Source organism: Ostrea edulis, chromosome 3, assembly GCF_947568905.1.
Source record: "Ostrea edulis chromosome 3, xbOstEdul1.1, whole genome shotgun sequence".
In the NCBI taxonomy this organism is placed as follows: Eukaryota; Metazoa; Mollusca; class Bivalvia; order Ostreida; family Ostreidae; genus Ostrea; species Ostrea edulis.
Window position 1 is genome coordinate 27,152,308 of NC_079166.1, and position 12,623 is coordinate 27,164,930.

Genomic DNA, 12,623 nt, shown 5'->3' on the forward strand with positions numbered 1-12,623 from the left:
GCGTCCTAACACATTGTATGTGTATGATATTTCATTGTTTTATTTAAAAGATCGTTCCTTATTGACACTTTCAATTAATCTTCACCATTTGTTTCACCCATGTATTGACAGAGTTTTATCATGTACAACAAATGACTGTTGCATTACTGGTTAAGCGCTTATTTACGATGTATCAATGTTGTGAATGGATATACGAGTATTGGAAAACGGAACACATTCTAATACAATATATCCAGGATAACATAATATGCAATATGATATCAAATTTTGAGGAAATTTCAATAAAGTTAGTAAGTTTTTATTACTTGATTCTTCCATGCGTATTTAAAACCATGGATAATTGTATTTTCTTGATAGCAAATTCAACCTCAATTCCGAAACCATAACATTTTGAAAAGTTTTAAGGCTGCAAACAACAAACAAAACACGTATTAATGTCTGCAAGGTAGATAACGATTCCTAAGAACAGAACAGTTTTCCGTCAAAGTCAGGCAGGTTATTAGATAATCGTACTGATGATTGTAATTATCTATCATGCATGCACTACAATCGATATATTAGTCCGGAGTATGAGACACCATATCATGTCTGATCCTAGTGTGAGTCTAACACTATTACTCTGTCAGCACTCAATTATGTCCGATCTGTCAACAATCCTATGGAAAGTCAAACACTATTACTCTGTCAACACTCAATTATGTCCGATCTGTCAACAATCCTATGGAAAGTCAAACACTATTACTCTGTCAATACTCAATTATGTCCGATCTGTCAACAATCCTATGGAAAGTCAAACACTATTACTCTGTCAACACTCAATTATGTCCGATCTGTCAACAATCCTATGGAAAGTCTAACACTATTACTATGTCAACACTCAATTATGTCCGATCTGTCAACAATCTTATGGAAAGTCTAACACTATTACTCTGTCAACACTCAATTATGTCCGATCTGTCAACAATCTTATGGAAAGTCAAACACTATTACTCTGTCTACATTGTATTATTTCGATCCTATAGGAAATATAACACTACCACTATGTCGAAACTTAATTATGTCCTATCTAACGGGAAATCTTAGGCTCTTACCATGTCGGTATTGCATTAAATCGGGTTCTATGGAGATTCTAACAATATTACTTTGTATGTCGATCCTATACGGAGTTTAACATTACTGCCATGTCGACACTTAATTATGTCCTATAAAATGCGAAATCTAACACCATTACTATGTCGGCTGTCCATTACGTCGGATTCTATAGATATTCTAACAATATTACTATGTTGATAATATATTTGTTGATTCTATATAGAATCTAAGACGTTTACTTTAGCGACACTGTTTTATGTTTATTTTATGTAGAGTTTAACAATACTGTCGTGTCGTAACTGTATTACGTCGAATTTAGTTGTGAAGTCTAATACTATCTCTATCTAAAGTAACCACCAAATACAATGTAATATGTGTTATGATAACCTATGAATAATGATAAAAATCTTTTATTTTCCAGGTCGGACATACAACGTAAGCTATATACTAGCTATTTACCAACTTCCATGGATGTTAGCACTAAGGGTTATTTTGTGGGATGAAACCCGAGTAGCAGGAGGAAACCCACATGTCCGAACGGGTGAACTCTCATATCCTCTCACTTCCAACCACTTCAACAAAAATGGAAAAAACGAAATGTTCGTATCTAGTGATCAGTCATTCAAAATTTACTTTCTTAAACACCACACCGACTCCACACACAAGTAATCTTAAATTTAATTACAAAATTATGCTGGAGTTCCTCATTAACAAGATAATCACAGTATATCGTGATGAGGTCTTACAACACTCCGTTGGATTTTCCACAGGCACGAATTGTGTTCCTTTGTTTGCTAACCTGTTTTTATATTCTAATGAAGATTTTAATAAAAATCTTCCACATGAGAAGACAAAATCTTTGTTGTGGCCTTCAATTCGACATTTAGATATATCGACGACGTTTTATCTATTAACAATAATAATTTTCATTCCTATGTCGATTCGATATATCCCTCTGAACTCGAAATGAAATACACTATATTCCTCTATATCTGCTTTGTACTTAGATATTGTGTTGAAAATAACGGCAAACTAGCCACTCAAATTTATAATTAACTTCCCAGATTTATGAAGCAATGATCAATTATCGTCTGCATATGGTGTTTATATCTTTCAACTGATTAAATACGCAAGAGGCTGTTCTACGTATGATCGTTTTAAAATCGAGGTAGGCTACTACCACACAAGCTGATGTTACCGGGGTTAACATAGTTGCGTTTAAAGTCAGTATTTCGCAAATTGTATGGTCTTTATAACGATCTAGTTTGCCAATACAACATATCATTAAATCAAATGCTCTCTGGTGTGTTTCATACAAATTGTTAGACCGTTCTTTACACACTGAATTTGACTACGGATTATTCCGTTTACCAAATAAAAATATAGGGGTTTCGGTGGATATGCCCTGTCGTCAGAGAATGCTTACTTCTCCAAGGCACCTGATCCCACCTCTAGTACATACAATGGTCTGTGTTTGACCGACTCTTAATTTTGTATTCATTTTGGGAGATATGAGATTGATCACATTCCCTGTTTTGGAGTCCAACATTCCAATACAACCGTAATAAAGATATGTAAAACGTTGAAATCTGGTCACAATTCTCCCTAAAGAAGCGCAAAAGTGAGTTTGTATTCAGTTGGATTGGTTCACAGTGATCTACTTTAGGACTAAAAGTGGCTGACTTTTCCAGGTGCTTTTTTGTTATTTATACAGGCATTGTCTTGAAATATGGTCACAATCTTCCTCTCAGATTCAGTTTGCATTTCAGCTTAATTGGTGTACCATAACCTACTTATGGTTAAAAGTAGGCTAAATGATTTCCTGGACTTTTTCTCAATATGAATACAGATATTGCACTGAAATTTTGTCATCACTGTACGATGAGTGTATTATCTACCGTTTGCGATAATCTCGTCCATTATGTGAAAATATATACATCTGTACCTTTCACTGACGTGTAAGTCATATATCCTCATTGAATGATGATTCCATTTATTTGATTACATTTCACTCTCCCATCAAGATTTTAGTAAATGCCCCGCCATACAAATGTCCCACCATACAAATACCCCGGCATACAAATGCATTATACGATCGGTTCTGAGCTTACAATAAAAATCTAGTTTAAAGATTTGCACTTGCATAGGATTCTTTTCCGTGTGTTTGTTTTGAGTGAACTGTGTAATCTTGCACTTCTGTTATTTCTTTATCTCATGTTTCAATCGCTTTCACACTCCTCCATATCTGGAATCCTTATTTGCTTTATTTCGGTCGAATACTTCAAATAGTCTAGACATTATGAAAATCATTCATGTTTGACCATACAAACAGTTAATTTGAACTACTGATTCTTAACACGTGCAAGTTCAAATTCCTTTAGAGTAGAGCAAAATAAACAATTGACCTCGAATATTGTGGCATTGAGCAGCTTCAGTATCGGATTGCGGGAATTCAGTAATACAAAATTATGGAATAAGAAAATGCACAATTGAGAATGCACAGTTATACACTTTGCATGAATGGAGAGTATTTTGATGACAATGGACAGCGGGGTGCTGACGTAGTTTGTTGTTATTTATTTGTTTTTCTTTGATACACCTGTTGAGGGGGAAATAGCATGGATATAAAATCAATCAGATCCTCAACTAGTGCTTCGTTTCTGCTGTGCTGCCTTTAAAAATAAGCAGCATTTTATACATAATGACCGACTAGAGCTACACGGAGGTCACATGAATGTGGGTCATCACCACTATAGTCTAAATGTCGTTTTTTTAAAAAGATTTTACTCCATAAATAGAATTGTAACATAGGATCAGCTTGATAGTTCCTGATTCAATCCTTGAATCTGTGTATCCACTTCACTATTCACATCTTTGTTTTAACTGATCCCGCGATAGATTTACTAGCATTATGTAAATCTATGTCACAACCTTTACATCACGTTTTGCCTGTCTAGTCGTCATATTGGTATCGCTCATGCAACATGTTGTCAAGCACAAAAAGTAAATTAATATGATATCCGCCTCTCCAATAATAAGGTGGAAAAAACGAGTTATAATTAAGTTAATTGTGACTTCATTCACTCCAAACTACAACGTTCACTGCCAACATTTTACACAAAGCCGTTTTCGGCTATATATCCCATAGTGCTGAGTATTCGGTGTTGATTACATGTATTTCGTAACTATTGCCGGCGAATCATTTCACTGTACATTCAGAGACACAACATTTGTGATATATGGAACATTTCAAAAGAGGTAAAATCTTGAAGCATTTTCCTATAATGGCAGTCCTGTGCTGTAATAAATGTCAAATAACAGTTTAGATAAAATCAGACTCTATAGTGAACGGTTTGTTGAATGTTTAAAGGGAAGGAAATCTTGTACAGGAAGTGATTATTTTTAATTCATATAACGTCTTTACACCAGTTTCTGTAGCCTACTGTTTATAATGCTTACTTTTGTAGAAGTTGTCCGTTCAATTCTCGATCCCGGAGGCCGTATCCAGCCTATGAAGTTAACAGAAGTAATGACTTTTCCTTTGTCAAGAGTCCGGCATTAAAAACGAAAGTCACAGGTCTTAACTTTCGAATATGAATTAAACAACGGGTGCCCCATTTGAGATAGGCATTGGGCAGATAACAAACCAGCCTAATATCGACTGAGGTTAGGCTCACTTAGATATTTCGATTGGCGTGTACCTTCACCAAATACCGGAACAGGCCTTCATAATTCATGTCTGGAAATTTACATTCACCTTCGGTCGGTTAAAGCATGCAAACAAATTAATATGCATTTATGTGACACTGTCGTTCGCTTCAAATAAGTGATTTGATTGTTAAACTAATTAAATGTCTATCACCATTGATTTTGCATTGCTTACCATCTAAGACACTCACTAACTGTTTTATTCAAATGAAAGAATTGCTTATCTCTTGATATTGAAGAGTTTGAATAGTCTGTTTTTTATTAGTGATATATGATAACTGCCCAGAGCTACTGTATCACCTTTTATGTCCCATTGAGAATTTTTCACTCATATTGAAACGTCACAAGTTGTAGGTGGAGTACCTCCAATTTAGACCAATGCTTAGTGTTCAGGGCCGTAGCATTGAGGGTTCGTCTATGTACCAACACCTGCCGCGACAACGGAACTCCGTTTGTAAGGTCATATCCGTAAGGCATTTGATTTTCACTTTTAAATACCGAGCTTGTGGTGAAGGAGAAATCACCACTTATACTTGCGTGTTAGGTTTCACAATTTCACTACCTCCCGGTTACGAGGCGAACGCTCTACCAGAGCTGTTGCGACTGATATATCAATATATGTAAATGGTTATTTAGGAAAATATAAAGACTCTTAAAGGAATGCTTAAGATTTTTTTTCTATTCTCGTTCCTATTGAAAACACCCTTTTTTATATAAAAATAGGTTTTATTTCCCATTTATCATGTCCAGATACTCATATAATCATTGCAAATGAATTCTGATAAACCTACTCCTAATGTTGTTCTTTTGAAACTCATAAGAAACAAGAAGTACACGTAACTTATCAAAGGTTTTTATGCGCTCCTAAAATTGTATATTAAACCATCATCTTTTCAAGTGGAGTATATCTTATTTTCCAGTTAGAAAACGCAAGTGTAATAGATAAAAGTCCCTTATATGAAAACCTATGGCTCTTGTGCAAATATTAAATTTTCAAAAACTGTTGATAGATATAGTAAGTTTGATCTATCTTTACCTTCTAAGATGATTACATTTCAGGGACGATGATGTTTTTGTTCATAGCCTTGATTGGTGTAGACTTGGTGACACCCCTCCTTTCCTCGGATATCGTAAATCTGGTTGAGATCAAGACTCCCTCTGGCTGGGTGAGGGGATACGAGGAGATATATGATGATGGAGAAACATACAGATTTATAAAAATTCCCTACGCTCAGCCACCGATAGGAGATCTACGTTTCCAGAAAACAAAGCCAATTGGAGAATGGGAAGGAGTCAGAGGAATAAGGGGTACCAATGCCCCTCAATGTCCTCAAATGACCTTTCCAAGTCCGGGATTTGATACATTGGAAACCGACGAGGATTGTTTATATCTGAATATTTACGTACCAGGGAAAATTTCAAGAGACAGGAAACTATCTGTGATGGTTTGGATACATGGCGGTGGGTTTATTGCTGGTGGGGCAAGTCAGTTTAAACCTCAAAAATTAGTGTTAGGTGGTGATGTGATTGTTGCAACAATTAATTACAGATTGGGCCTTTTCGGATTCCTGACTTTGCATGATGCTTTGGCGCCCGGAAACTACGGACTTTGGGATCAAATCGAGGCTTTACGGTGGATTCAAAATAATATTGCAGCGTTTGGAGGAAATCCTAAATCCGTTACGATATTTGGAAGTTCTTCAGGAGGTATGAGTGTGAGTCTTCACACCCTAATCCCATCGAATGAAGGAATGTTTCAAAGGGTTATTTCCCAAAGTGGAGTGGTTAACTACTTTACTATTGCAAGGAGACAAGAGGAGAAACAAACCAATGAATTATTATTTTTAAAAACAGGATGTCTTGGTAAAGAGAGTATTAAAGAGACACTTAAATGTCTGAGAAACATACCTGTAAACGATTTAATTGAAGCCATCTCCATGTTTGAGTTTGCAAAACCTCTGAATGTCAGCTTTGAAGTAGGAAGCATGATCCCAACGATTGATGGCGAATTAATTAAAGAAAATCTATTCTATCCTAAGTCTTGGGACAATGATGTTTACCATTTCTTCCGTAGTATCGATTTCATGTCGGGGACACAAGATGGAGAAGGAAATTTGGCGTTTTTATTTTTGACCCCCGACATCCAAGAAAAGTTTGAATTCGGTGCGTCAGACTTCGTGCCTAAAAGCGTCTTATGTGAAACATTTGCTGCAGTGTATGTTGACAAAGTCGCTGGTAACTCACCAAAAATCACTCACGAAATCTGTGATTTCTACACTTCTGACAAAGAACGCGATGAACAAAGTAACAAAGTTCTTGAATTCTTTGGTGACTCGTGGTTCATCGGGCCTAGCAACAACATGTTGTCCATTCATGCAACGAACAATGATAGAGCTAAAACATTTCAATACTTACTCACTAAACCAGGCCCAATCCAGTGTTTACCGATGGATCCGCCAAGCTGGATTAAGGGTGCTGGGCATGAGGAGGAATTGCATCTATTGTTTATGACTAATACCGATCACGTGCAGACCGAAAAGATGAGTAATCGTGATGGGGACGAGATTGACCAACTTTCTAAAACTGTAATTAAGTATTGGACTAATTTTGCGAAATATGGGTAAGTAATAGGTGTTTCAAACTCTATAACGTTTTCATAATTCAAAGGAGAAGAAAAGTTTAGAGCTTTGTGTACTACAATTAGATTAGTTTAGGAGTTTGGTTTAATGGTATTTTCCTTAAAGAGGTTCGCACCTGAGATTTGGAGTAATGTTAATTTTTAGGAAGTGTATTTTTGATTTCTACATTGAAGGAGAATTACGAAATTAAAAAGAAAAATTGGGATAGCAACGATTGTTATTGAGCTATAGTGTTCTAAATATGACCTTTTTGCACTTAAAATTTCTTCCATTAAACTTGATATCCCTGTCGGTGTCAACACAACATAAGCAACACAAACCAATCATTACTTAAAATAGATGCATAATCATGTCTTCTAACACTACAGATATAAAAAATAAATTAATACTAATAATAGAAATAAATAATGACCTTTTTGCACTTGATATACGAAAAACTTCATAATATTAAAATTGATAGTTTAAAAGGACATATTAGGAGTAATGTCAATTTCGAAAATTTTACACAATTTTCAAGGTCTAGTCTTACAATTTAAAATGAAACTTTAAAAAGTGGGGGTTGGAGATCAAATTTGTGAATAATTGGCGAAAATGCTGAATTTTTATACAAATTTTCGAGTAAATTAATTAAACCTTTTTTAAGAATTGTTGTTATGTTTGGAAAAACACCAAGTTAATAAATTACTACATTTGAACTAGTTCCAAATCTCAACTACCTTGATCATGAATCATGAAACTGAAATACATGTACAGACGATACATTAGATGAAACAGAAACTGCAATATTATCCAGAATTAGAACATTTTGATTAATGAATCCTTCCGCCACAAAATATAGTCCCTGCCAAACCATTTCAAAATTTGAATTGACACAAATTTTTCAACTGGATAGGGTTCAGCAATAAATGTGTGATATACTTGCACCAATAGGATAAATATTGAACCAGTAAATACTTAGTTGTAGCATCCTGCGCAGTTGTACTGAAAAGCTCGGGAGCTAACTTACTTAATATGTAATTACTAGTATTTTACATTTTCAAGTGAATGTTTATATTTTTCATTTCTTTAAAGAAATCCAAATTCCGACAGTGTTCCACATTGGCCATCCTATGAAAGCACTGCAAAAAGATACGTTATCCTTGATACGCCTATAAAACGGGGAGAAAATTTGAAACCTGGCGCCACAGAAATTGTAACCAAAGCTCTTAACAAAGGCCGACCCAAAGGAAATCATGATGAATTATAGTTAGTTAGACCATGTTGATGATTGATTAGTTGTATTATAGTTCTTATTAGAGCAATTCAGCTAATTTTGTTCTTTTGTAAACCCAAAAGAAATGGCCTATTTTCATTGGTATCAATTCTAGCATTTCACAAGGAAATAATTGGTTCAGGGATGCAACAATAACGTCAGGAGTACAGTCCATGAATGGTTGTCATTGGTCGACTGGTATACTTATCATGTTTGATATTTTTTCGTCTGGAGATGCCGTTGACTAATCATGACACAGTATGGGTCCTAGCATTATGGATGTTATAAATTCACGTTTCCCTAGCTATGCTCTGTAGCATATGTATAAATCGTCTTCATAATTTAGTAAAAATGTCCTCGAAAAGGCAAGAATGCATATCGACCACCACTGAACCCACCGGGATGTATCTCCGCCATCGATGAATCCACCAGGATGACCACTTTTTTGTCTGTTTACTGTGTATGTATTAGTTTGACGGACTTTAGACGTTCGTTTTCTGTATTCATCTCTGTATCCTCGCGTCCTAACACATTCCAAGTGTATGATATTTGATTGTTTTATTTAGAAAACCATCCCTTATCAACACTTTTCGCTTTTAATCTTCAATATTTGTTTCAGTTATTTATTGACCTGTTTGTAATTTTATCATGTAAAATGACTGACCGCTACATCCTTCTTTACGATGTATCATTGCTACGAATGAATATACTGGATCACGGAACACCTTCCAAATATCAGATATCCGGGAAAACATAACATAATTCAATATGATGTTTTGAAAGACATATGGAAATTTTAGTAAAGTTGGGTTTTTTTTATTATAAACTTACTCCTTGGATATCAATTTAAAATCACAGATAGGTATATTGTCTCAACACTTGAGAGTAAACTCAACATCAATTCCAACATCATCAAATTTGGGAAAGCTTTAAGGGTGTAAACAACAAACAAAACACATCTAACTGTATGCAAGGTAGATAACGATATCTAAGAACAGAACACTTTTTCACCAAAGTCTAGCAAATTATTAGATAGTCGTACGAATGAAGTATCGTGCATGTACTACAGCCGAGGCATGGCACACTGTATAGTATCCTAGTGGGAGTCTAATACTATAAATATGTCAGCATTGCATTATGTCCGATCTGTCAACAAAATGTTGAATCCCATCCTATAGAAAGTTTAACAATATCACTTCGTCAATGGTGTATTATGTCCTAAGCAAGGGGGATCAAACACTATCACTATATCAACACTGTGTCATATCCGATCCTATGGGAGCCCAATACTACTACTATGTCGACACATGAATATGTCATGCAAATTGGGAAATTTAACACATTTTACTATAACAACATTGTTAATTCTATGCAGAGTCTAACACTTTCACTATAACGATACTGTGTTATGTTAATTTTATGTCGAGTCTAACACTTTTACTATGTTGTAACTCTATTGTATCGCATCCAGTTGTGAGTCTAACACTTTTACTATGTTGTATCTGTATTATATCGCATCCAGTTGTGAGTCTAACGGTATATCAAATACAGCGTTGTGTATTATAATATAATGAATGAAATAATTTTAGTCATGTGTTTTTTATTGTGTGTATACAGTTTTGTGTTCATGATTGCTCTATATTAATTAGGGCAAATATAAGATATGCTCTTATTGTATTGTATGTACCTTTTTGAATTGTTCTCATTTTCCTTGTGACAGGTGTAACATACATTTTATATAGGACAATACTGCTACATGTATATTGTTTTTACTTACATTGGCATTTGTAATAAATGCTCTTTTTCAACTCAAAGTATGTTGCTATTATCTATTGGCAAAAAAAACAGAGCAGAGCAGAGTAGACTCTGGTAGAAGGATTTGAGGGGAAAACACAGTCTATGGTATAAAACATAGAGGATGGTATAAATGGTATAAATAACAATACTAATCTTTATTTCTAAAGTCGGGCATGCCAACAATAATGAGCATTAGCTATATACTAACTATTCACTGACTTGCAAGGGTGTTGGCTGTAGGGGTCATTTTGTGGGATGACATCGGAGTACCAGGAGGAAACCCACGTGTCCGAGCGGGCGACTACCATACCTTCTCATACATAACTACTGCCGGCCACGGGGATCAATCTCGGATCGTAGCGATTGAAAACGAGTGTATTTACCACTACGCTATCCGTACGCCTATTATGTTTTGTATTCAGGCTTCGTGATTTTTAATAGGCCCATCAACTCCCCTGTAATTTAATAAAAAGGCTTTAACTTCAGAATCTGCGTTTAATTTCTCTATCAAATTTTATGTGTTTCCAGTACAGATGTCCAAATTATTTGGTGGTTCAAATATCTCCACTTCACGAATTTTATTTTACCTTTAGATTTATTATTTGGTAACTATATGACACATCATAGAGCAATGCACAGAGTGGCAGAGGCAATTAATTATCAACTTTTTCGATTTTGAGAAAGCCTTTGACAGTATCCATAGAGACTTATGGAAGATCTTAAGACACTATGGAATACCAGCTAAGATAGTGGAGTTAATTAAAGCTTTCTACTCCGAGTTCAGATGCACGGTTGGCAGAGAACCAGACACAAACTTCCTCGTGAAATCTAGGGTAAGACAACTCTGTGTAATGTCATCCCTCCTATTTTTGATAGCAGTAGATTGGGTAATGCGATCAACCCTGAGTGGAAACAACACAGGCATCTGGTGGACCCTATTTTCCTATCTAGAAGATCTTGACTACGCAGATGACCTTGCCCTACTGTCACACCTTGCGGAACACATGAAGAGAAAGACATCAAACCTGCAATCTAATGCCAGCAAAATTGGATTGAAAGAAACTCGTCTTTGTGAGGTATTAAGACGAAATCAACTTCATGATGTAGTAATACCATTAGATAATGTATTTCCGTATTCGGATTTCGAAACTTCCTGCTGGACATACGTTTGTTTTTAAAGCATTAATTTCTTACTTCAGAGATACATTTCTCTTAAACATGGCGCGTGGATATGTTCAACTCTAACACAACACGAGGACATATTTGACGAAGACAACACAGGAACATGTAAGCCTTTAACACAGCACGGGGACATCTTTAACTATAGCAGAAAGGGAACATGTTCGATTGAATTTTTTACGCCCCGTCAAGAATTTTTCACTCACATTGAGACATCACCAGCTTTAGGTGAACTACCACAAATTTAGACATTTGCTTAACGCTTAGGGTCATAGCAGTGAGGGTTCTTTACCGTGTCAACGTCTGTCGCAACACGGTACCTCCGTTTGTAAGTTTATATCCGTGATTCTCATTTCTAAATGTCAAGGGTTTGGCGAAGGAGCAATCACTACCTATTCTAACGTCATAGGTTTGACGCGGTCATGGTACGAGTGGGACTCGAATTCACGACCTTCTGGTTACGAAGCGATCACTATTTCACTGAGCTATCGCGACCGGTCGGAACATATTCGAAAAGGTTATATGTTTGAGTGTAACATAAAACTAGAACATGGTCAACTGTAACACTACTGGGATATATTTAACTGTAACACTCACGGGGACACCTTTGTCTCTAACACTACTGGGATATATCTAACTGTAACACTCACGGAGACACCTTTGTCTCTAACACTACTGGGATATATCTAACTGTAACACTCACGGAGACACCTTTGTCTCTAACACTACTGGGACATATCTAACTGTAACACTCACGGAGACACCTTTGTCTCTAACACTACTGGGATATATCTAACTGTAACACTCACGGAGACACCTTTGTCTCTAACACTACTGGGATATATCTAACTGTAACACTCACGGAGACACCTTTGTCTCTAACACTACTGGGATATATCTAACTGTAACACTCACGGAGACACCTTTGTCTCTAACACTACTGGGATATATCTAAC

General features: G+C 35.8%; 1 protein-coding gene across 1 annotated transcript; it reads left to right on the top strand.

Moving 5' to 3' along the window:
• Positions 1-5,863: 5,863 nt before the first annotated feature.
• On the top strand, positions 5,864-10,502 carry LOC125673514 (carboxylesterase 1C-like). The gene is made up of 2 exons (XM_048910125.2): positions 5,864-7,420; positions 8,511-10,502. Exons 1-2 carry the CDS (start codon positions 5,865-5,867, stop codon positions 8,683-8,685), a joined length of 1,731 nt encoding a protein of 576 aa, XP_048766082.2. The 5' UTR covers position 5,864; the 3' UTR covers positions 8,686-10,502.
• Positions 10,503-12,623: the final 2,121 nt, after the last annotated feature.